Source organism: Tubulanus polymorphus, chromosome 2 (genome assembly GCF_964204645.1).
Source record: "Tubulanus polymorphus chromosome 2, tnTubPoly1.2, whole genome shotgun sequence".
In the NCBI taxonomy this organism is placed as follows: domain Eukaryota; kingdom Metazoa; phylum Nemertea; class Palaeonemertea; order Tubulaniformes; family Tubulanidae; genus Tubulanus; species Tubulanus polymorphus.
In genome coordinates, this window is record NC_134026.1 from 31,712,258 (window position 1) to 31,736,886 (window position 24,629).

Sequence of the window (24,629 nt, forward strand, 5' to 3'; positions counted from 1 at the left end):
ACGAGCGTTACTCTCTAGTACTGTTTTAACTAATCTCTTATCCTCCTTCATTAATCCTGGAGTAACAACGCATTTCACAGCTCCTGAAATATCATACATTCAACTTCACTATTCATTATAAATGGGAATTTACTTAGAGAGAGAGGAGAGGGGAGAGAGGAGAGAGAGAGCCTGGTAGATGAGAGAGGAGAGAGGAAGGAAGAGGAAGGAGAGGAGAGAGGAGAGAGAGCCTGGTAGATGAGAGTGGAGAGAGGAAGGAAGAGGAAGGAGAGGAGAGAGGAGAGGAGAGAGAGCCTGGTAGATGAGAGAGGAGAGAGGAAGGAAGAGGAAGGAGAGGAGAGAGGAGAGAGAGCCTGGTAGATGAGAGTGGAGAGAGGAAGGAAGAGGAAGGAGAGGAGAGAGGAGAGGAGAGAGAGCCTGGTAGATGAGAGAGGAGAGAGGAAGGAAGAGGAAGGAGAGGAGGAGAGCGGAGAGAGGAGAGAGAGAGAGCCTGGTAGATGAGAGTGGAGAGAGGAAGGAAGAGGAAGGAGAGGAGGAGAGCGGAGAGAGAGAGGAGAGAGAGAGGAGAGAGAGAGAGCCTGGTAGATGAGAGTGGAGAGAGGAAGGAAGAGGAAGGAGAGGAGGAGAGCGGAGAGAGAGAGGAGAGAGAGAGGAGAGAGAGAGAGCCTGGTAGATGAGAGTGGAGAGAGGAAGGAAGAGGAAGGAGAGGAGAGAGGAGAGAGAGAGAGAGAGAGAGAGGAGAGAGAGAGAGCCTGGTAGATGAGAGAGGAGAGAGGAAGGAAGAGGAAGGAGAGGAGGAGAGCGGAGAGAGAGAGGAGAGAGAGAGGAGAGAGAGAGAGCCTGGTAGATGAGAGAGGAGAGAGGAAGGAAGAGGAAGGAGAGGAGGAGAGCGGAGAGAGGAGAGAGAGAGAGCCTGGTAGATGAGAGTGGAGAGAGGAAGGAAGAGGAAGGAGAGGAGGAGAGCGGAGAGAGAGAGGAGAGAGAGAGGAGAGAGAGAGAGCCTGGTAGATGAGAGTGGAGAGAGGAAGGAAGAGGAAGGAGAGGAGGAGAGCGGAGAGAGAGAGGAGAGAGAGAGGAGAGAGAGAGAGCCTGGTAGATGAGAGTGGAGAGAGGAAGGAAGAGGAAGGAGAGGAGAGAGGAGAGAGAGCCTGGTAGATGAGAGTGGAGAGAGGAAGGAAGAGGAAGGAGAGGAGGAGAGCGGAGAGAGAGAGGAGAGAGAGAGGAGAGAGAGAGAGCCTGGTAGATGAGAGTGGAGAGAGGAAGGAAGAGGAAGGAGAGGAGGAGAGCGGAGAGAGAGAGGAGAGAGAGAGGAGAGAGAGAGAGCCTGGTAGATGAGAGTGGAGAGAGGAAGGAAGAGGAAGGAGAGGAGGAGAGCGGAGAGAGGAGAGGAGAGAGAGAGGAGAGAGAGAGAGCCTGGTAGATGAGAGTGGAGAGAGGAAGGAAGAGAAGGAAGGAGCATTTTGATGTATATTAACCTTGTTTAACAGGGCTGTCTATTTTAAAGAATCCAGCATCAAATGTTTTTAAATTCTCACTAGTCTCAGTTTCTGCTGAAGAGTTTTCTTTCTCTTGTTGTTTTTTCATTTTCGCTCTGAATTCAGCAAATTTTGATTTGACGTTCGATGATTTTTTCACAATTGGTTTCTTTTTCTTCAAATAATCAAAAAACAATCAATAAATATTAAAATGAATTCGATAAATTTGATGAATTATAAAATTAAAACGAACCTTTATAAGTTTATTTTTCTGTTTATTGATCGGTTTTTCTTCGAGCCACGAGTTCGATTTTAATTTCTCTAATTCTTTAAATTTTAAATCAACGTCTTCGACTTGAAAATAAATCATATCCCAGAATCCTTGTAAATCGGTTGTCGTGGTGATTTTGTCTCCATTGTTATATTCGCAGTTGTCGATTAAGCCGGTGAATTGTTTGAATCTTTGTCTCATCAATAACTGAGCTTGACCAATCACTGATCGGATCTGACCTTTCACTGTAACGCAAATAAACAATCGAAATTAAAAAGAAACGAGTCAGAATTTCTGGTGCGATTGATTTCAGTTTTCACGTACCGTCCTCGGTGAAACTATCATCGCGCGTCGTTTCCATAGTTACCCCCCAACAATCGCACGCCGCGTTTAAACGTTCTGTTTCCGTCACTAACAACTGACGGAAATATTTCACGTCGTGTTCATCGGTAGTCATGGTAACGGTGACGGTAGGTTTATCGGTAGTCATGGTAACGACACGTTCCGTCTGTTGCTTATCGTCCGTTCCTTCGTTCAATGCGTTTACGACGTCCTAGAAATAAATACCGAAAACATGAAGTAACCGAAGACAGATCAGTCGCTAGGGACCCTGACTACGACTCAACAATTGAAACCAGACAGATCAATACAGATCAGTCGCAAGGGACCCTGACTACGACTGGTATCATACCTCATCGAGACCTAACGTAACATTGAGGTCTAATTTAGGTAACTCTTCAGATGCGATCTCTTCCCCAGCCGGACCTAGGGTCAGTTCAACTACTTCTTCTAACGTCTGTGGAGGGAGGTTAGGTAGTAATCCACAATCATCTAAATCAGGCATTCCTAAACCTATAACATACAACATTTACATTTACAACACAAACATCAAATTAATCCTAGTTTAACCCCGGTGTTGTAATACTTACTTAATCCAGGAGTAACTGGTTTTATTTTCCTCTTTAATTCAACCATAGGACTTTGCGATAAAGATTTTAAAGCCCTGAAAATAAAGAGATAATCGTCATTCACTAAAACGCTCCCGATCAAACCTCCTCCGACCTGCTGGAGTAACACTTACTTCTCCTCCGGAGTGAAATGTCCTCCGACCGTTCGTCTTCTACGTTTAGTTAGTTTCGGGAAGGTTTTCGGAGTTTTAAACTCCACCGCTGATTTTCGCGGACCGGTAACCGTGGCGATAGGTAATTCATCGATATCGGTTTCCATGGCGGTAGCTGTAAGAGCGTTATTGAAGATACTATCCGTGCTGGTACCACCGGTAGCTGTTGCACATCCACCAGTAACTGGGGTACCACCGGTAGCTGTTGCACGTCCACTGGTAGCTGGGGTACCACCGGTAGCTGTAGCACGTCCACTGGTAGCTGGGGTACCACCGGTAGCTGTTGCACGTCCACTGGTAGCTACCACGCTCGGTCGATGTAGCTGTTTTTTAATGCTTGAAACTGGTATAGGTTTAAACACTTCGTCCCGATCAGATTCACATGAAGATAAATCTGATTTCTTAGTAGAAGTTGAAACTCTATTTATTTCCGTTAAATTATCGTTAATTGAATCCAATCTGATGGATTTCGATTTTCTGCGAAGTTTCTTCGATGAAATCTCGAGATTAATTTCACCCGTCGATTCAGCAGACGATGATCCCGATTGTTGTTTCATCGTCGACGGTGATTTATAAAATGAAACGGGAGCGAATTCTTCATCTGAATCGGCCGGTAATTTACATCTGTAATTATATTCAACAAATAAATGTTTCTGTGAAACTCGTTTTATTCTAAACTTGGACTGATTTTGTGGGTCCAAGTATACCCCTAGATAAACGATGTTTACTATAATTGAATAGAAGTTGAGCCTAATCTAACCATGAACTAGCCTGCAGTAATCTTAGACCCCAGTTACAGGGACCGCCCGACTTGTCTCGGAGGTATTTACCTGGGAGTAGCTGGGTAAGACCCAGTTACAGGGACCGCCCGACTTGTCTCAGAGGTATTTACCTGGGAGTTGCTAGGTAAGAGGTATTTACCTGGGAGTTGCTAGGTAAGATCCTCCTCCTTGGTAAAAATCTTCAGATAAACTATTATTATAATCTGTGTTGTGAATTGTATTGAGTTTGAATAGAGACGTGTCTGGAGCAGTGAAATGAAAATCTGTCGGAGCAAACGAACAAACTTCTGGTTCTCCACGTTTAGACGTAATCTTAGATAAATTCTCCTGAAAAAAACATGAAATCAGTTTAAAACACAACTCACAACTTGGTGGATCGCAACTGGGTGGATCGCAACTGGGTGGATCGCAACTGGGTGGATCACAACTGGGTGGATCACAACTGGGTGGTTCAAGGGTTTAACTAAACTCCTAAATTCATTTTAATGTTTAAACGACAAAAAATTAGGTGATAGTTTTTTGTATGTTTCTCAAAACAAATTTATTTGTAACTCACTTGAATCTGATTAAGTTTAGGTTGAGTTGATTGTTTTGTCGTCCTCGCAGGTACAGCAGCTGCTGCTGCTGCTGCTGCTTTCGGCTTTTTCTTATCAACTTGTGGTTTTTTTACTGAAATAGTTAATAGTGAAACTGAGACTATGAGATTCATCAATCAATAACCAAATGAATTTGAGTCCAGTGAAATACTAACAGTTAACCGACTGTTTAGTAGACTGCCTCGTCAGACGTTTATTTCCACCAGGTGAAGGTCGTTGAACTGGTTTTTTCACTCGTTTTTCAGCTGGTTTCGCTGCAGGTTTTGATACCGGTAGTTTAGATACCGGAACGGGAGGTTGTTTTGATACCGGTATCGCTTGTTGTTTTGATACGGGTATCGCGCTGTTGTTCTTCTAAATCGTGAAAACAAAATATTTAAAAATAACCGATAAGTTACCGATATGTGTGTCCCACGGCCACGTGGCGCCCTCTATTACTGACCTGATAAAGTTTATTATCATTATGTCTGACTCCACCACTGATTTTAAAACTCTTTTTTGATTTTGCTTCCGCTTCTAATTTTTTCTTCAATAATTTTTCCTGCTTCCATTTTTTAAGTCGTTCCTGTCGTTGTTTTCCAGCTACAAAATAAACGTCAACATCAATTGACAGCACACCTGCCAGTGAACCAAGAACCCGCATGTGTCCAGCCCCGCCCGGGATCAGCGGGCTGAACCTGCCCAATTCTTTCGAGATTGATTAGAAGAACTACGTCTCAACTCACTTTCTTTCTCTTTTTTCTCGATGACTGGTTTGAGGGATCCAGGTTTAAGCGTTGGTTTTGGTTTCTTGTTTATATCTGGTTTAATATTCTCCTCAGCCTCACCCGCCGCAGGCTCCTCATGTTGCAGATTTCGAAGTCGATCTATTTTTGATTGTCTGCTATCTTTTCTTTCTAATGTTCGTTTGTGAGCTCTAAAAACTCGTTTGTCCTCTACATCACCTCCTCCTCCGCCTCCTTTGCGTTTATAATCTTTCGCTCGATTCATCCTTACCTTTTATTTAAATGAAATGGTCCGCTAAATAAGGGACCAAAAAAGCGATAGTCGAAAGTTTGAAAGCAGCGCCTGTAATATAGATGGCGGCACCAGCTGGATGGCTGGTCAAAGAATATCAGTCGTGTTTTATTGAATACCTATTGATTTTTTATATGTTTTCATAAATGTAGTTTATATCTATCTTTTTTCGTGATTTACTTTAGATCTTATGCTGTTTATTTATGATACGTTCAATAAAGTAAAACTTTGATTGAATTCCAGTAGATGGCTCCGAAAAAATCATAACCTTAACCCTAGCTTCGGCCGGAGGCAACCTCATGAAACGGCACCGCCCTAGAAATACCCGAAATAACCCTAACCCTAGGGTTAGTTCTGGCCGAATCCGCCAGGTGATGAATTTCAATTCAAATCTTTATTGATCCTTAATGATGTGAATAGTTCATACATAATCCGCCAGGCGGTGGTTTTAGAGAAGAGCGGGAATTTCCACGCTCAGTATTGTCTCATGTGGGTGTGACTTAAAACACTATGGCACAATTACCAATCAATGCAGATCAATTTAACGAATATCGACAGGGAATTCGAGCTCCGACTTCTCAACCGAAATGTCTCAGTAACGCCAACAACACCGGAGGAGGAGCTGGAGCCATCCCTAAACAGAGAGATTTCGATCCTGTCTCTAAAGCCATTCATGCCGCAAATAAACCCTTTAAACAATATCGTTCAGCTGTACAAGCTGGAGATAATCCTAACGCTATCAAATATATTCCAGGATTAACTCCTAAACCGGTTGGCGTTGATGACACACCCGTTGTACCGAAATGGTGCGCGCCAAAACGTGTACCGCCAACTTTAATAAAAGCGTTTTTGGATGGCAGTAAACAGCCAATCAGTGCGGTAACTGAGTATTGCTCATTAGTTCGGTCTGTTGTTAGTTTCCGGGAGACGGCTGTTATCGGGACGTTGAATATCGGTAAATTCGGTAATGTTTGTAGCATCGATGGAATAGACTATAAACAGGGAGTTGGACGCACGAAAAAAGACGCGAAAACAGACGCAGCTAAAAACGCTTTCACGGCCATTTTAGGAATTGAAACCGAAGATATGGAAGATGAATCCGGTAAATAGTGTTACTGGACTTTTCAAGATAGCTTCAGAGGATTCAAATCGGGATTCAAACCCACTGCACCTACTGGTGCTCGGATTCAAGCCGACAGCACCCACTGGTGCTCGGATTCAAACCGACAGCACCTACTGGTGCTCAGATTCAAACCGACAGCACCTACTGGTGCTCGGATTCAAACCGACAGCACCTACTGGTGCTCGGATTCAAGCCGACAGCACCTACTGGTGCTCGGATTCAAACTGACAGCACCTACTGGTGCTAGGACCATTTGTTCTTAAGCTGCTGAAAGTTCTTACTACTTGTTATAGCTCCTGAACTTTCCTTAAACTTGACCCTAAACATAATGCTATCCTAACCCTTTAATCTCAAACCTCGTAACCTTCAGGCAAAATACCGGTGACAAAAATAATTCCGCAATCACATTAAACAAGTCCACCTCTAATCTTATAATCCTCAGATTATGGCTAATAATCCTCCAGATTATCGCCTATAATCCTCAGATTAGGGCTAATAATCCTCCAGATTATCCCTGTAATAGTACTGTTGTATTTGTAGGTAATGGTGATTTGGTGTTTGATTCTATGGGAAGAATGTTTCTGATGCCTAAAGGGTCGTACTCACCTGTACTGGATTCAACCGGTTCTATCCCAACCACTTGTATTTCTACTGCTAATTTAGACACATTAAATATTGATCCGATGGAAGAATTACAGAAATTCTGCGCATCTCGAGGACAACCGTTTTTACTGCATATTACTGATCGCAATGAACAGGGGTTAGTTATTAGATTATTGGTTATAGAATTAAAATGAGTTTAGACTGGTCTTAAGTTGTTAGATTGGTTATAGAACTAAAATTAGCTTAGACTGGTCTTAAGTTGTTAGATTGGTTATAGAACCAAAATGAGCTTAGACTGGTCTTAAGTTGTTAGATTGGTTATATAACCAAAATGGGCTTAGACTGGTCTTAAGTTGTTAGATTGGTTATAGAACCAAAATGAGCTTAGACTGATCTTAAGTTGTTAGATTGGTTATAGCACTAAAATTAGCTTAGACTGGTCTTAAGTTGTTAGATTGGTTATAGAACCAAAATGAGCTTAGACTGGTCTTAAGTTGTTAGATTGGTTATAGAACCAAAATGAGTTTAGACAGGTCTTAAGTTGTTAGATTGGCTATAGAACCAAAATGAGCTTAGACTGGTCTTAAGTTGTTAGATTGGTTATAGAACCAAAATGAGCTTGGACTGGTCTTAAGTTGTTAGATTGGTTATAGAACCAAAATGAGCTTAGACTGGTCTTAAGTTGTTAGATTGGCTATTGAACCAAAATGAGCTTAGACTGGTCTTAAGTTGTTAGATTGGTGATATAACTAAATTGAGCTTAGACAGGTTTTGGACCAGTCATAAGAAACTAGTCTTAACTGTAAGTCTTTGCTGTAACTGGTTCCTCTGGTAACTGGATGTATTATTGTTTCAGGTTGTTCGTAGCGACGATTGTTATCGATAACATACCGTTTAAAAGTGGATGCGGACGAACGAAAAAAACTGCAAAACGCGTCGCATCAGATCTAACGTTACATGAATTGAGAAAATCAGAAATTATGGTAAATATCGAATTAAATCGACATCTCTCAATATCATTTTTAACAGAATTCTTTTTGATTGAAATTTCAGCAAAATTTGATGGAAGAAAAAACGACTGAATTCGATAAGTTTGCGATGATCAGTCACAAACAGTTGATGAAATTACTACGGAATTCTCCGAAAGAGTTTTACGGGGGCAAAATATTAGCTACAATTATCATCAAAAAGAGTAAGTATGTCGATGATGGTGGCTCCCCCTAATGTGAGATGGTGGCTCCATCTGTGACATGGAACCCCCTAATGTAAGACAGTGGCTCCCCCTATAAGCAGGGATGTATATTTGTTATAGGTAAGGTAGATAATCCGTTAGTGATAGCGTTAGGTACCGGTATAAGCAGTATCACCCGCGGTAACGTCACACTTGATGGTAGAACTCTGATCGATTGTCATGCCGAAGTGATGGCTCGTCGTTCATTACTCAGGTGCGTCCAGTCCCCATTCCTCTCTCTCTTCCATTCTCATCCATTCTCATCCATTCTTCCATTCAATTTACCGATGAATATTTCAGATATTTACATAAAGAGATAAAAAGTTATTACGAAGGTGGAGTTTTGTGTAGTATATTCGAAGCTAGCCCTGGCAGTGGAGTATTACAGTTAAAACCTAACATCACGTTTCACATGTATATCAGTGATGCACCATTCGGAGATGCAGCTGCATTCTACGAACCGTAAGAGTTTTAATTCACTGAAACTAAAAGAATGAAACAACTGTAGCTGTATAAGTTGTGATGTATTTTCTATTTACAGAGATGAAGTTTTACAATTGAAACCGGATGAAGAAGAATTAATGTTAAATGGAGCTCATTTTCCTACGTTTAATGATGAAATGCAAGGAATTCTGTCTTGTATGAATGAAGAGGGTAAGGTGTTCACTATTACTCCACTCCTCCACTCTTCCCACTTCTCCCCTCCCTCCACTCTCCCCACTTCTCCCCTCCCTCCACTCTCCCCCCTCCACTCCCTCTATCTCCCCTCCACTCTCTCTCTCCCCTCCACTCTCTCTCCCCTCCACTCCTCCCCCCACTCCCCCTCACACAGCTCTATGATGATATATATATATTCTCACAGATGTAATGGCGTACCCGCTAGAAGAAGACCAGGTCTCCTCCACTCTCTCTCCTCTCTCTCCCCTCCACTCTCCTCACACAGCTCTATGATATATATTCTCACAGATGTAATGGCGTACCCGCTAGAAGAAGACCAGGTCTCCTCCACTCTCTCTCCTCTCTCTCCCCTCCACTCTCCTCACACAGCTCTATGATATATATTCTCACAGATGTAATGGCGTACCCGCTAGAAGAAGACCAGGTCTCCTCCACTCTCTCTCCACTCCTCCCCTCCTCCACTCCTCCCCCCACTCCCCCTCACACAGCTCTATGATGATATATATATTCTCACAGATGTAATGGCGTACCCGCTAGAAGAAGACCAGGTCTCCTCCACTCTCTCTCCCCTCCACTCCTCCCCCCACTCCCCCTCACACAGCTCTATGATGATATATATATTCTCACAGATGTAATGGCGTACCCGCTAGAAGAAGACCAGGTCTCGATGTCGTGGCAGGATTTCCAGGATCATAAACCGATAGAAATCATGTCCGCTAGCGATAAATTATTACGCTGGAATATTCTAGGAATCCAGGGGGCGCTTCTCGGTAATTTCATCGCTCCCGTTTACCTGACTTCCATCACCGTCGGTAAGTATAAACACTCTTAATTAATTAGTAAGCGTTAACGACTGTGTTTATTGTTGTTATCGATCCGTCTGTTTTATAGGTCAGTCGTTTGATCACGGTCACCTGACCCGCGCGTTCTGTTGTCGTATTCCCGATGATATCTCGTTACCGCGGCGATATAAACTGAATCATCCGTGGATAATGTCGGCAGAATCGACGTTTAAACCAGAGTGGAGAATTCCGTTTAATAATACACTCGGCGTTAACTGGATGGATGGAGACGAACATTTCGAAATCATCGATTCAAAAACAGGAAAAAGTATTCCGCAGTAAGTATTCAACAATGAGTCGGTAGTCATGGATACAACCTCACGCATCCTGATGACGACTTTCCCTTAGAATTACAAATTGAGAATCAAAAATAGAGATAAGTGACGAACGTAAGATGTCTTTATATTTTCTACCATTGCTTCTCTATATTATCATTATTTTTTAAAACTAGAATAACGGATGTTATTGTTGCGTTGCTAGGTCACCGTTTCGAACGAGCGTCGCCGGTGCGAGTCGACTCGCGAAAGCCGGATTTTTGCATCGATTTCGAGAACTGGCGAAACTTTCGAAGAAAACAAAATTATTCTCGGCAAAAAATTTCCGAGAGTCGAAACAGATGAACGAAGATTACGAATTGGCGAAACGATCGTTTTTCACACATTTAGCCGAAGCTAATTTCGGGAATTGGCTTCAAATTCCGGAACAAGTGGAATCATTCTCTAAATAAAACAACCAGCTGGTGCTGACACCTAGTGGTGTGTCAATAATTGTCTTGATTCTTAAAAAAATGTTAAAAACAAATGTTAAAATAGCATCATATTTTTTAGTTATGTTTGATTGAATAAACAGAAATATTGTTTAAAGATCCGAAACTAGGAACTTGTGGTAGATGAATCTGTGGTGTACCCTGGCTAGTTCTCCCAGTACCCTCTCAGACTCCTGGCTAGTTCTCCCAGGACTCCTGGCTAGTTCTCCAAGTACCCTCTCAGACTCCAGGCTAGTTCTCCCAGGACTCCTGGCTAGTTCTCCCAGTACCCTCTCTGACTCCTGGCTAGTTCTCCCAGGACTCCTGGCTAGTTCTCCAAGTACCCTCTCAGACTCCTGGCTAGTTCTCCAAGTACCCTCTCAGACTCCTGGCTAGTTCTCCCAGTACCCTCGCTGACTCCTGGCTAGTTCTCCCAGGACTCCTGGCTAGTTCTCCCAGCACCCTCTCAGACTCCTGGCTAGTTCTCCCAGGACTCCTGGCTAGTTCTCCCAGCACCCTCTCAGACTCCAGGCTAGTTCTCCCAGGACTCCTGGCTAGTTCTCTCAGTACCCTCTCTGACTCCTGGCTAGTTCTCCAAGTACCCTCTCAGACTCCTGGCTAGTTCTCCAAGTACCCTCTCAGACTCAAATTGCAATGTATGTCGATGTTTTGGTTGAATGATCATTCGAAAATGTTTTTCATAACTCTGCGGTATTTCTGAATGGCACAATCGCGTTTATTCAGTAGGCCAACACTAGGGTTAATGCGTTTATTTTACCAGGCCAACACAAGGGTTAATGCGTTTATTTTACCAGGCCAACACAAGGGTTAATGCGTTTATTCTACCAGGCCAACACTAGGGTAACTGCGTTTATTTTACCAGGCCAACACTAGGGTTTATGCGTTTATTTTACCAGGCCAACACTAGGGTTTATGCGTTTATTTTACCAGGCCAACACTAGGGCTAATGCGTTTATTTTACCAGGCCAACACTAGGGTAACTGCGTTTATTTTACCAGGCCAACACTAGGGTTACTGCGTTTATTTTACCAGGCCAACACTAGGGTTACTGCGTTTATTTTACCAGGCCAACACTAGGGTTACTGCGTTTATTTTACCAGGCCAACACTAGGGTTACTGCGTTTATTTTACCAGGCCAACACTAGGGTTACTGCGTTTATTTTACCAGGCCAACACTAGGGTTACTGCGTTTATTTTACCAGGCCAACACTAGGGTTACTGCGTTTATTTTACCAGGCCAACACTAGGGTTACTGCGTTTATTCATAGAAGTGTTGATTCGAGAGGACCGCTAACCGGCACGCGGGACCCGGGAATTTCTCGTGAAGAATCCGTCGCTATTCAAGCCGAAGAGGTTTTGCTAGAAAAATAGAATATAGCGACCAACAAACATTTGGAAATATCATTTGAAATTTAGGACAGATTAATACTAGTATTACATTCTAATAGAGTTGGGCGCCACAGTGGTCCTTCTTGTACTTGATAAGGAAATTTATATTCCGAATGTGTGCTATTATTTTAGTTCACCGAAAATCCGCTATCGTTATTCATAGCGGCAGCACTAAACGGTTAAGTTCTAGTTCAATATAGCTCATCTACTGTGGCATGTGAGGAATACAGATATCTTTCTTAGTCAAATTTCATTCATCATTCAGCACGATTTTGTTTGAAATGAAAAGTTGTTTCTACATTGAAGCTTTATCGAAGGGAAGTTTGCTTTTGAAGTCAAATTTCAAGCTACTTTTGATAGAACTCTTCGCTCAGCGAATGTATTAACATCCGGTAATGCGGCAGACTCACATGCCGCAGGGAGAATTTTAAGCAAATTAAATTTTATTTCCCAAGATTTTCAGATATATAAATAAATTTTAGCACAAATCAGGGGCTTAAACAGCTTTAAGTAGACTTGCTTCCAACGATGCTCGACTAATCCGGATAACGACCTCGAGATGAAGAGGACTCCAGCTCCCTGCAACAATGGCGGTAGTTAAGATTCATAAATCAACTAAAACCCAACACTGACTGGCATTGATATAAATAATGTACATGATTTATTAGTTGCCTTTTATAAAATAACAAAAAGTACATATTATTATTATTATTATTTTCATTACAAACTTTCAACATTTAGACGTTTGAAAACATACTCCAAATTCTATATGATTTTCTGTACGTTGTTATGTTGTTTATCCAGGAGTGGCTTCGAGTGAATAAAACACTATTTTTAGAACTGGTGCTCTAGATGTTTGTGTCGGCCGATTTATTTGACAAGAAACTGTTTGAAATGTGAAAAATCCTGGGCCCAGTTTCACAGACCGGGTATCAAAGTTACCCCTAGGGATAAATCCTCAATCTGGGTGATACCTACCATCGTAACAATGAGAAACTATGGTAATAACTGACAAATTTCAAATCGTTCCCCATTATTTTGCCCGCACTTCCATGAAACCCAGCCCAGGATATTCTAAGAATATTTATATCTAAATTCTGGTGAAAATTTGACTGTCAATTTCTATTAGAGATTCCAATTAGTTAAAGATCTTTTTCAATCTCTGTTTGGCAGAAATTGATTTCTGAAGTTTTTTCTTTCAATTTACAGAACAAAATACACAGTTAGCAGAAAGATTTACTGTTAAATGATAAAACAATTTCTCTTCAATCTTTCGAACTGATTTAACTTTTCACTAGGATTCCATGAATTTCCTTTTAACACAAAAAAAAACATATTTTACAATACAAAGTATGAGTCTATTTTTCACTCTGGTCCTGGCTAAGACTGGAGGCGCCCTCTTGTGATTTCATTACGTCTGGTAATTCCGGGGGAGTCGACAAGGCCGTTATTTCCAATCCTTCTACTTTTCCATCTATTCAGATATAAAAAGTTCTTCAATAGAATTTCAAGAAAACTTTGCTAAATAAAATGGATGATATTTAGAGACTTACCGTCATTTTTAACGGCTAAACCTATAGTAGCCGGGGACTGGGCCCGAGCTAATGAACTGGTAAATCCACAATCTCCTAATGTTTTATTATCGTCGAGAGGCTGCAACAAAATAATATAAATGTTACAAAAATATTACCTCACTTACCCCCCTACACTTCCAGCAGGTTACCCCCCTATACCCCAGCAGGTTACCCCCCTTACACTTCCAGCAGGTAACCCCCACCTCCAGCAGGTTACCCCCCTACACCTCCAGCAGGTTACCCCCTATACCCGCAGCAGGTAACCCCCCTACACCTCCAGCAGGTTACGACCCCCTACACCCTCCCCCCAGCAGGTTACGACCCCCTACACCCTCCCCCCCAGCAGGTTATGATTGACTGGTGATACTCTGGTATAAGAGGAATATAAATTCCGGATTACAAACTCTCTATCGGCCGCTTCTATCAGGTTTACAGAATTTGCTATCCTGGTTCTGGTTGAAACGAACGCACCAGCAGAGGAGAATTCTGAAGTTGGTTCAGACCAACCAGACCAACCCCGACCCGCGGCACCCCCGACTCTCGGGCTCAACTTACCTGATCATCCTTATATAAAATTTGATCTTCCGGCTGAAATTTCAAAATTCCTTCCACAATTTTCTTCAATTCATAAACAGTCGTAGATTCTTTAGCGTCAGCGAAGATCGTCACCTTCTTACGACGAATTATTATAAATACGTCCTGTAGAAATATGCAATCATGAATATAAACTGAATTGACGTTGAATTTGATAGATAATTTAACCCCTACGAAGGTTTTATCGGCTGAATTGAGAGGGCTGAATGTGAAGGGGGTACCCCCGGAACCTCGATCTGAATGTCAAATAAAAGATCGGTTAAAATAAAACGGAGGAATTAGAAATATTTGAGGATTCTTCTCACCATGGTTAGGCTATCTCTCACTGTATAGCGGCTCCACAAACACTGACTGACTGACCTACTTAACAACCAACCAATCACAACACACCATCCGTTTAACTCATCTTCATTGGTCAATTAGGGTTAGGGTTAGGGTTAGAATTGGGTGAACAGCCAATCAACGATCGCGTTACATCGGCTGACACAAACCAGGAAGTAAAATATAAAGATTTAGTTTCTCCGTTACCGACTGATGTGATGATGTCTAATTAACAGTAATTAAAGGAGTAATTAAGAGTTGGTGTATCTGGGAGACAGACACAGAGTTTCAGACGTCACACCACAAGGTAATTGTGGTTTATTAGATCTACAGTCGTGACCTGACGACGGTCAGTTTTACTTCTTTCTTTTTATTAGTTTCAAATTGTCAATCCACTCAAAGGCCCACCTGACAGAGTTTCTGATACTGGTCCTCTATCATATTGTGATATACACGGCCATGCTAGTCGGCAAGGGTTTTAAGCCTGACAGTAGCCCCTCCCCCCCCCTGTCACTGACTGGCTGCTGTCACGCTGACTGACCTAGTCCTGGCAGTGTGGTTGTCTCCACAGATCTCTGCCACTCTACGATCCTTTTAGTGTAACCGCCCAGCCCCAGACACTATTGCTGACCAAAATGTAGCTGCTGCTGCTGCTGCTGCTGCTGCTGCTGCTGCTGCTGCTGCTGCTGCTGCTGCTGCTGCTGCTGCTGCTGCTGCTGCTGCTGCTGCTGCTGCTGCTGCTGCTGCTGCTGCTGCTGCTGCTGCTGCTGCTGCTGCTGCTGCTGCTGCTGCTGCTGCTGCTGCTGCTGCTGCTGCTGCTGCTGCTGCTGCTGCTGCTGCTGCTGCTGCTGCTGCTGCTGCTGCTGCTGCTGCTGCTGCTGCTGCTGCTGCTGCTGCTGCTGCTGCTGCTGCTGCTGCTGCTGCTGCTGCTGCTGCTGCTGCTGCTGCTGCTGCTGCTGCTGCTGCTGCTGCTGCTGCTGCTGCGGTGGTACCTGTGTTCTACGCCTTGTTTTACTTTTCTCTCTTTCTTTTAAGTAGATATGTGTTAAAACCAGAACAAGTTACCATCACTCAGCGAAACAGAGGAAACAATGGATAAGAAAGAGGAGGAACAACTTGTTTCATCATCATCTTCATCATCATTTCAACTGGGAGAAGCTGCAGCTGTACCTTTACCTTTAGGTATCATCGCCCTCATCATCTCCTCCTTCCTGTCTATTTCTCTTCTCTCCCCCTCTCCAGGATAAACATTTTACGATTCATATTTCAGACATCTCAAATGAAGATGATCCGAGTCCGGATTCGAGTTCAGCTACAAACACGAGTTCATCTTTACTGCTGCCGTGGTCCGGTGAAATTCCAGCTCTGATTGGTTTAGGAGGTAATTCTGTATCTCCCGTTAAACCTGGTGAATTCGTTCTACAAACATTATTCACTGAATTCACGTCATTAGCCGCAGAGAAAGTGGAAAAATTCCTACAAGAACCACAGGTATGTTTTACAACTCCCCCTCGTCGGTTAAAACCCCTCCCCTTCCCTCTTGGTTTTGTGACTCGACTTTTTAAATTGACATTATTTTGTAGGATCGATTATTGAGTAAATATTTACAGCGCGGAGAAGATGTCGAATTAGATCAATTATTGAATTCATTCAGTAACGTAGCTGAACATTGTCTACCGTCGTTATTGACGATATTATTTGAATGGTACGATATTCAGAGACCTCCCGATCAGAGAGATAAAATACGTAAAGGGTAAGATATTGATTATCTACTATTCATAGAAACATGCAATATGGGAGAAAACTGTGTAAGCTTATTCACTGGATCTTATTTATGGAATTCCCTTCTAAAGAACGTCGGTGATAGTCTGGACTGATTCCGTTTTAAAACTCTAACCCTTTTAAAAATAATCCTAAATATAGAAATGGTGTTGATTATCATTATCATGATGATTATTATAATTATTATTAATATTATTCTGTTTATTTGTCTACTTTTAGCGGTGACAGAAATATTCTACAAGAAAAAAGAGATGTAAGTTTTGCAAACATTCGATTAATTGCAACCATTTTCTCTTCAGTCTCGTCATGATTGCTGTTATTGTTAATAGGTGGCGCTGGATTTCCTGTATTGTTTGATGATAATTGAAGTGATAAAACAGTTTGCGTTTCACCCGGGACACGATGACCTCGTCAATCACATCATCAACGAGGCTTTTAAACATTTCAAATACACGGAAAGGTAAAATATTCGATCCACCAGGTGGCGATGGTGGGCAGTAGGTCTTCCGACATGTTCTTCAGGATTTATCTAAAATTGTTTACAAAATACATCTCTGACGCTCCAAATGTAACAGATTTTAATTGTTAAGTGTGACTAGATTCAGCATCTTATTGTCCTATTGTTGTGCATCCTGTGGTATAGCTGGTGGTACATGCCATCCTGTGGTATAGCTGGTGGTACACGCCATCCTGTGGTATAGCTGGTGGCACACGCCATCCAGTAGTATAGCTGGTGGCACACGCCATCCAGTGGTATAGCTGGTGGCACACGCCATCCTGTGGTATAGCTGGTGGTACACGCCATCTAGTGGTATAGCTGGTGGCACACGCCATCCAGTAGTATAGCTGGTGGCACACGCCATCCTGTGGTATAGCTGGTGGCACACCCCATCCAGTGGTATAGCTGGTGGCACACGCCATCCAGTAGTATAGCTGGTGGCACAACGCCATCCTGTGGTATAGCTGGTGGCACACACCATCCAGTGGTATAGCTGGTGGCACACGCCATCCAGTGGTATATCTGGTAGTACACGCCATCCAGTGGTATAGCTGGTGGCACACGCCATCCTGTGGTATAGCTGGTGGTACACGCCATCTAGTGGTATAGCTGGTGGCACACGCCATCCAGTCGTATAGCTGGTGGCACACGCCATCCTGTGGTATAGCTGGTGGCACACCCCATCCAGTGGTATAGCTGGTGGCACACGCCATCCAGTAGTATAGCTGGTGGCACAACGCCATCCTGTGGTATAGCTGGTGGCACACACCATCCAGTGGTATAGCTGGTGGCACACGCCATCCAGTGGTATATCTGGTAGTACACGCCATCTAGTGAGATAGCTGGTGGCACACGCCATCTGTTGAGATAGCTGGAGGCACACCCTTGCTGGTGGTATAACTGAGTTCATCATTAATGATGTTGGTTTTATTCCTCAGTTCACAGTTAGGAGACAATGCAGCTGCTAATATGAATGTGATAGCTGATTTAAATGCTGAAGTTATCGGAGTAATGGCTCAATCACGTTTCGCTCCCGTTCGCAAAAAATTCGCTACCGAATTAAAAGAATTAAGAATGAAAGATCAAACGCCGACTATGACTGCTAGTGTTATCAGTTTATTGATGGGAATGAAATTCTTTAGAGTGAAGGTAAATATTCTAATAATTTAAACGTCAAATGTATCTCATAAATCAGTCGTAATCCATCTAAAGTGTTGTGTATATTTTAGATGCATCCGATTGAAGAATTTGAAGCTTGCGTTTCATTTTTACAAGAATTAGCGAATTATTTCTTAGAAGTGAAAGATAAAGACATCAAACACGCATTAGCGGGTTTATTTGTGGAGATCTTGTTACCGGTAGCAGCGGTAAGTACATCTCCCCTCACTCCCCCTCCTCCCCTCCCCCTCCCCTCTAACTGTAAGATGTGTCTGTCTGTGTATAGGTTGTGAAGAATGAAGTGAACGTGCCTGTGCTGAAGAACTTTGTAGAAATGTTATATCAAACGACTCTTGATATTTCAACTAAAAAGAAACATTGTTTGGTGAGTTTAAAACATCAACAAAATATTCACAACCGATAAATTGTTTGAGATATCGATTGAGATATTGATAGCGATATTTATTTATATTGTAGGCATTGTTTCCGATGGTTACATGTCTCCTATGCGTCAGTCAGAAGTCGTATTTCCTACAGAACTGGCCGTGTTTCCTGACGATGTGTTTGTATCATCTGAAGAATCGAGATACAAAAATGTCACGAGTCGCTTTAGAATCTCTTTACAGATTACTCTGGTAATTATGAGACCCTATATCGCTCCAACATCTCAAATATCACTCCAACATCTCAAATATCACTCCAACTCGGCTCCAGTATCTCAAATATCACTCCATCATCTCAAATATCACTCCAACTTATCTCCAGTATCTCAAATATCACTCCAACATCTCAAATATCACTCCAACATCTCAAATATCACTCCAATTGAAGTAAAAAAATCAGAGCAGAATTTTATTTGTCTATGAAAATAATGTGATGATATATATTGATAATGACGGTTGATATGTTTTACTCTGTTATCAGGGTTTATATGGTGAGGATTAAGTGTGAGAGTAACACCGCTACTCAGAGTAGATTACAATCAATTATGAACAGTTTATTCCCAAAAGGATCTAAAGTCGTAATTCCTAGAGATACTCCTTTGAATATATTTGTGAAGATCATACAGTTTATTGCTCAGGTTTGTATTTCTATTTTATACTTTTTCCTGCATGTTTATTAAATGTTGTATTCTATTTTCATACAGTGTATTTTACATCGATACATTTTGTTTTGTTCTGTTTTAAATTGATACTTTTTGTTATATTTTGATTTACGTCGAATCATTTTGTTTCATCTTGATACATTTTGTGTTGTTTTATTTTATGTTGTATCTATTTTCATACAGTGTATTTTACATCGATACATTTGTTTTATTTTGTTTTACATCGAGACTTTTTGTGTTGTTTTATTTTATGTCGATACATTTTATGTTTTTTTTTTACAAATTAATGATTAAAGTTTAAATAAATGAAAGTTATTAAGGTTGTACAAAGATGTTTTTATCTTAAATTTACATTGATTTATGAAGCGATATTGATGTGTAGTTTGTTAATGTATCAATTACAGGAAAGATTGGATTTTGCAATGAAAGAAATTGTGTTTGATTTATTAAGTGTTGGAAAACAGATCAAGTTTCTTACTCCTGAGGTGAGATACGCAAGAGACAGGTCCTATTTAGACCCCCTCATTCACAGAGGTCCCTCACAGAGACCCCCTCAATCACAGAGGTCCCTCACAGAGACCCCCTCAATCACAGAGGTCCCTCACAGACCCCTACCCCTTGTCCCATTCACCACTCATTCCTTTGGACCCGATGATCTCCTCGTGTTTTCAACTGATGTAGAGACAAGCTCTCCATTCTGATCTGCTCATACACGTAGGTCTGATTTCTTTGAATAAGTGAGAACAAATTTGGAAGCTACGTAGGCTTGAAATTGAAAAAAAAAATCTAGCCTAACCTGGCCAAAAAGAGTAAGTGAACAGCTAGGTCCTGGGATCCTGCCCATGGATATTTGCTAACCCTAACCCTAGGTTGAACCTACAGCCTTTCACTTGCCAATGGGCAGCTAGGGTTAGGGTTAGCAGTTCCGGTGGGACTTGAACTCACAACCTTTCACTTGTCAGTCCACTACTCTACCACCTGAGCTATCTGGGCTGACTGACATTGTCTAATGATTTCTATATGTTATTGTATTGTAGAGAATGAGTATCGGTTTGAGATCATTCCTCGTGATTTCTGATAGTTTACAACAGAAAGATGGAGTTCCTCCGATGCCTCAGACAATCGGAGTGTTACCCTCCGGCAGTACCCTCCGAGTTAAAAAGACTTTCCTCAATACGATGTTAACCGAAGATGCGGCGAAATCGATAGGAGTTGCGTCTTATTATCCACATGTTCGAAAGGCTTTTGACGCCATTCTTAAAGCTTTAGATTTCCAAGTCGGGAAACCGATGTTACTGACTAAATCTGAAAATGTCAATAAAGATGCCGATGAAATGATTACGTAAGTAACTTTCAATTAATTAACTCCGATGCGTCGTCCAGTTCTAGAGTTGTGCGTTCATAATAATTGTATATAAATTGTATAATTTCAGCGGAGAAAGAAAATTAAAGATAGATTTGTATCGCACATGTGTAGCAGCGATACCTCGGTTAATTCCTGAAGGAATGTGTAAACAAGAATTAGTAGAATTACTCGCTAGGTTAACGGTACACGTCGATGAGGAACTCAAAGGGTCAGATATTAATTATACTCATAATTATGATTTAGAATATTAGATGTTTATATGATAATGAGAGATTTTGTATTTTCAAGGTTGGCTTTTCAAGCGTTATTGAATTTAGTGAATGATTTCGCTGAATGGAGAGAAGTGGTTTTACACGGTAAATAATTACTGATATATCCGATATATCTGACACATAGTTCTATTAACAGATGATATATCTATATTTGATGGAGTGATATATCTATATTTGATGGAGTGATATATCTATATTTGATGGAGTGATATATCTATATTTGATGGAGTGATATATCTATATTTGATGGAGTGATATATCTATATTTGATGGAGTGATATATCTATATTTGATGGAGTGATATATCTATATTTGATGGAGTGATATATCTATATTTGATATTTCTAGGTTTTATTCAGTTCATCCAGAAAGAAGTGACTGATGTTTATCCACAGATTTTAGATAATTGTTTACGGATGTTGGTACAGTTAATAACTCAATGGAAATCATCAGCTCAATCGTCCTGTTGTTCCAATAAGGTACACATCGTCTTCTTATTAGATTAGTTTTTGGAAACCTATGTACATCGATACACGTACTGATGTACATCGATACACGTACTGGTGTACATCGATACACGTACTGGTGTACATCGATACACGTACTGGTGTACATCGATACACGTACTGGTGTACATCGATACACGTACTGGTGTACATCGATACACGTACTGGTGTACATCGATACACGTACTGGTGTACATCGATACACGTACTGGTGTACATCGATACACGTACTGGTGTACATCGATACACGTACTGGTGTACATCGATACACGTACTGGTGTACATCGATACACGTACTGGTGTACATCGACACACGTACTGGTGTACATCGACACACGTACTGATGTACATCGATACACGTACTAATTGTGTATTATATAAACAGGAGAAATGCAGCAGTTCACAGGAATTAACATCGTCTAAATCTGGTGCTGGTGGAGCTGGCTCGTCGTCGGGTGGAACTGGCTCGTCGGCGGGTGGAACTGGCTCGTCGGGTGGAACTGGCTCATCGAGTGGAGCTGGCTCTTTTGAACGTAGTTCTCACGCCGCTGTATTAAATGAACTCGAAGGTTTTACTCTTGTCATGTTGTGTAATTGTCGGCCGTTAACCAGAAAACTTGCCGTAATAATCCTCAAAGAAATACGTAATTTATTCACGATCCTCGGAACGTCCAAGGTAAAAACAAAACTCTATTTCACGATCGCTCGATCAGAAAACTCTATAATTAATAATAATACAACTATAATTCATTATAGGTCGATGACCCGTGTGTTATTGATATTATCGATAAATCGTGTCCTTACATCATCGAGAAAATTCTACCCCATTTACCTCCGAGCGAAAAGGTTCGTTTCTTCTACGATGAAAAAGGTTGTAGCCTTTGTTTCAGTTAATCAACTTTTGATAAACGAAAGGTTTAAACGGTGTATTTTTTAGAGCGCTATTCTCGCCGCTAATAATATCGATTTACAATGGTTAGCCGAACGCACGTCGTCGTTCTGGGTATCCGGTTACCACGACAACGATCACGCTACGACTGCCGAAGGAATGATGGAGAAAGCGGTGAATTATGGGAGTTTTGATCCGTGGGTTTTGTGTTTGTCGATGTTTTTGAACAATTCGTGTACATTTGGTTGCTGTGGTAACGCGGTATCTCAGGCGTGGCCGATTGTTTACACGAGACTCAACAGTATTTATCAATATGTCGATCCTAAGTAAGTAAAATCAGTTCAATTACCGGGGGTTCAGCTGGAGCGATGATGGGTCGAATTCCGGGGGTTCAGCTTGAGCGATGATCGGTCGAATTCCGGGGGTTCAGCTGGAGCGATGATCGGTCGAATTCCGGGGGTTCAGCTGGAGCGATGATGGAGTGAATTCCAGGGGTTCAGCTGGAGCGATGAGGGTTCGAATTCCGGGGGTTCAGCTGGAGCGATGATCGGTCGAATTCCGGGGGTTCAGCTGGAGCAATCCACTTTATCTAATATCTATAATATCTGTAAAATGAATTGTGATATATTTTGTAGTAGTCCATTGAATGACAATCGGGCGTCGTCACTGTTACGATCTGGAAGTAAAAAGGCCGTGTATGAGAGAGATATGTATATGAGTTTATGGCATAATTATGTAGTAATGAGTTGTTGTATCGCGCCAGTGAGTTCAGCAAATACTCAGAGATCAGCATCTCCTGAACTAGGGTATGTGTCTCTCTCCTCTCCTTCCTCCTCTCCTTCCTCCTCTACTCTGGGGAATGTAATTGATGAGATATTGTTTGTATATTTTCAGTTCATCTCCCGAGAATTCCGGATCTGAGAAAGTGGATTCATCTAAACCGAGTTCATATAACGCCAGTCACCTGTTTAAACTGTTAGTGCCGTTAATCCGATGTGAGACGTGTGATATGAGAGATATTATATCTAATGGATTAGGACGTACTAATCCCGGTGCATTCAGGTCAGTATAGTTTAACTGTGAGCTCGGTATCCGGTATAACTGTAGTATAGAACCGTGAGCTCGGTATCTGGTATAACTGTAGTATAGAACTGTGAGCTCGGTATCTGGTATAACTGTAGTATAGAACCGCGAGCTCGGTATCTGGTATAACTGTAGTATAGAACTGTGAGCTCGGTATCTGGTATAACTGTAGTATAGAACTGCGAGCTCGGTATCTGGTATAACTGTAGTATAGAACCGTGAGCTCGGTATCTGGTATAACTGTAGTATAGAACTGCGAGCTCGGTATCTGGTATAACTGTAGTATAGAACCGTGAGCTCGGTATCTGGTATAACTGTAGTATAGAACTGTAAGCTCGGTATCTGGTATAACTGTAGTATAGAACTGCGAGCTCGGTATCTGGTATAACTGTAGTATAGAACTGTGAGCTCGGTATCTGGTATAACTGTAGTATAGAACCGCGAGCTCGGTATCTGGTATAACTGTAGTATAGAACCGCGAGCTCGGTATCTGGTATAACTGTAGTATAGAACTGTGAGCTCGGTATCTGGTATAACTGTAGTATAGAACTGTGAGCTCGGTATCTGGTATATATGATTGTGTACTGTAGGTATCTGGTATATATGATTGTGTACTGTAGGTATCTGGTATATATGATTGTATACTGTAGGTATCTGGTATATATGATTGTGTACTGTAGGTATCTGGTATATGATGATTGTGTACTGTAGGTATCTGGTATATATGATTGTGTACTGTAGGTATCTGGTATATATGATTGTGTACTGTAGGTATCTGGTATATGATGATTGTGTACTGTAGGTATCTGGTATATATGATTGTGTACTGTAGGTATCTGGTATATGATGATTGTATACTGTAGGTATCTGGTATATGATGATTGTGTACTGTAGGTATCTGGTATATATGATTGTGTACTGTAGGTATCTGGTATATATGATTGTATACTGTAGGTATCTGGTATATATGATTGTGTACTGTAGGTATCTGGTATATGATGATTGTGTACTGTAGGTATCTGGTATATGATGATTGTGTACTGTAGGTATCTGGTATATATGATTGTGTACTGTAGGTATCTGGTATATGATGATTGTATACTGTAGGTATCTGGTATATATGATTGTGTACTGTAGGTATCTGGTATATATGATTGTGTACTGTAGGTATCTGGTATATATGATTGTGTACTGTAGGTATCTGGTATATATGATTGTGTACTGTAGGTATCTGGTATATATGATTGTGTACTGTAGGTATCTGGTATATGATGATTGTATACTGTAGGTATCTGGTATATATGATTGTGTACTGTAGGTATCTGGTATATATGATTGTGTACTGTAGGTATCTGGTATATATGATTGTGTACTGTAGGTATCTGGTATATATGATTGTGTACTGTAGGTATCAGGTATATATGATTGTGTACTGTAGGTATCTGGTATATATGATTGTGTACTGTAGGTATCTGGTATATATGATTGTGTACTGTAGGTATCTGGTATATATGATTGTGTACTGTAGGTATCTGGTATATATGATTGTGTACTGTAGGTATCTGGTATATATGATTGTGTACTGTA

The 24,629-nt window shown here is 41.5% G+C and overlaps 4 protein-coding genes across 5 annotated transcripts in view; 2 read left to right on the forward strand and 2 right to left on the reverse strand.

The window, feature by feature from the left end:
- LOC141899196 (uncharacterized) lies at nucleotides 1-5,247 on the reverse strand (the record flags this gene model as incomplete). Its single annotated transcript, XM_074785359.1, has 12 exons — nucleotides 4,970-5,247; nucleotides 4,687-4,826; nucleotides 4,400-4,598; nucleotides 4,205-4,317; nucleotides 3,788-3,975; nucleotides 2,828-3,490; nucleotides 2,676-2,749; nucleotides 2,438-2,598; nucleotides 2,071-2,299; nucleotides 1,729-1,991; nucleotides 1,476-1,650; nucleotides 1-83 (listed from the first exon to the last, which is right to left on the reverse strand). Coding segments are annotated over exons 1-12 (2,553 nt in total), but the record flags the coding sequence as incomplete, so codon positions are not given.
- A 430-nt stretch (nucleotides 5,248-5,677) lies between these two features.
- LOC141900665 (double-stranded RNA-specific adenosine deaminase-like) lies at nucleotides 5,678-10,602 on the forward strand. The gene is made up of 10 exons (XM_074787649.1): nucleotides 5,678-6,363; nucleotides 6,925-7,144; nucleotides 7,844-7,970; nucleotides 8,041-8,179; nucleotides 8,300-8,432; nucleotides 8,519-8,680; nucleotides 8,760-8,872; nucleotides 9,526-9,708; nucleotides 9,788-10,016; nucleotides 10,219-10,602. The coding sequence occupies exons 1-10, from the start codon at nucleotides 5,772-5,774 to the stop codon at nucleotides 10,463-10,465; spliced, it is 2,145 nt and encodes a 714-aa protein (XP_074643750.1). The 5' UTR covers nucleotides 5,678-5,771; the 3' UTR covers nucleotides 10,466-10,602.
- Nucleotides 10,603-12,536: 1,934 nt separating this feature from the next.
- LOC141900692 (elongin-B-like) lies at nucleotides 12,537-14,404 on the reverse strand. Its single transcript, XM_074787698.1, has 4 exons — nucleotides 14,367-14,404; nucleotides 14,023-14,166; nucleotides 13,447-13,546; nucleotides 12,537-13,367 (listed from the first exon to the last, which is right to left on the reverse strand). Exons 1-4 carry the CDS (start codon nucleotides 14,367-14,369, stop codon nucleotides 13,252-13,254), a joined length of 363 nt encoding a protein of 120 aa, XP_074643799.1. The 5' UTR covers nucleotides 14,370-14,404; the 3' UTR covers nucleotides 12,537-13,251.
- A 153-nt stretch (nucleotides 14,405-14,557) lies between these two features.
- The window catches only part of LOC141900651 (protein furry-like), a 28,474-nt gene continuing 18,402 nt past the window's right edge, over nucleotides 14,558-24,629 (forward strand). For both annotated transcript variants that reach the window (XM_074787631.1, XM_074787632.1), the window contains exons 1-21: nucleotides 14,558-14,689; nucleotides 15,421-15,564; nucleotides 15,653-15,873; nucleotides 15,966-16,135; nucleotides 16,384-16,417; nucleotides 16,494-16,624; nucleotides 17,602-17,812; nucleotides 17,893-18,030; nucleotides 18,108-18,206; nucleotides 18,299-18,456; nucleotides 18,746-18,902; nucleotides 19,331-19,411; nucleotides 19,964-20,268; nucleotides 20,360-20,500; nucleotides 20,581-20,648; nucleotides 20,913-21,043; nucleotides 21,456-21,746; nucleotides 21,827-21,916; nucleotides 22,008-22,285; nucleotides 22,595-22,765; nucleotides 22,854-23,021. In XM_074787631.1, coding sequence (XP_074643732.1) covers nucleotides 15,474-15,564; nucleotides 15,653-15,873; nucleotides 15,966-16,135; nucleotides 16,384-16,417; nucleotides 16,494-16,624; nucleotides 17,602-17,812; nucleotides 17,893-18,030; nucleotides 18,108-18,206; nucleotides 18,299-18,456; nucleotides 18,746-18,902; nucleotides 19,331-19,411; nucleotides 19,964-20,268; nucleotides 20,360-20,500; nucleotides 20,581-20,648; nucleotides 20,913-21,043; nucleotides 21,456-21,746; nucleotides 21,827-21,916; nucleotides 22,008-22,285; nucleotides 22,595-22,765; nucleotides 22,854-23,021 — 3,134 coding nt within the window. In that variant the 5' untranslated portion in view covers nucleotides 14,558-14,689; nucleotides 15,421-15,473. The remainder of the gene's footprint in view (nucleotides 14,690-15,420; nucleotides 15,565-15,652; nucleotides 15,874-15,965; nucleotides 16,136-16,383; nucleotides 16,418-16,493; nucleotides 16,625-17,601; nucleotides 17,813-17,892; nucleotides 18,031-18,107; nucleotides 18,207-18,298; nucleotides 18,457-18,745; nucleotides 18,903-19,330; nucleotides 19,412-19,963; nucleotides 20,269-20,359; nucleotides 20,501-20,580; nucleotides 20,649-20,912; nucleotides 21,044-21,455; nucleotides 21,747-21,826; nucleotides 21,917-22,007; nucleotides 22,286-22,594; nucleotides 22,766-22,853; nucleotides 23,022-24,629) is intronic.

What these genes read in the sequence shown, in the direction of transcription:
- LOC141900665 (XM_074787649.1), top strand. Translation starts at nt 5,772, where the DNA reads ATGGCACAATTACCAATCAATGCAGATCAATTTAACGAATATCGACAG. An exon ending in GCAGCTGCATTCTACGAACC is followed by an intron (nt 8,681 to 8,759) that starts GTAAGAGTTTTA and finishes TTCTATTTACAG; the next exon opens with AGATGAAGTTTTACAATTGA. An exon ending in ACAGGAAAAAGTATTCCGCA is followed by an intron (nt 10,017 to 10,218) that starts GTAAGTATTCAA and finishes TTGCGTTGCTAG; the next exon opens with GTCACCGTTTCGAACGAGCG.
- LOC141900692 (XM_074787698.1), bottom strand. An exon ending in TTTTATATAAGGATGATCAG is followed by an intron (nt 13,547 to 14,022) that starts GTAAGTTGAGCC and finishes ATTTTGTTGCAG; the next exon opens with CCTCTCGACGATAATAAAAC. An exon ending in TTTAGCCGTTAAAAATGACG is followed by an intron (nt 13,368 to 13,446) that starts GTAAGTCTCTAA and finishes ATATCTGAATAG; the next exon opens with ATGGAAAAGTAGAAGGATTG.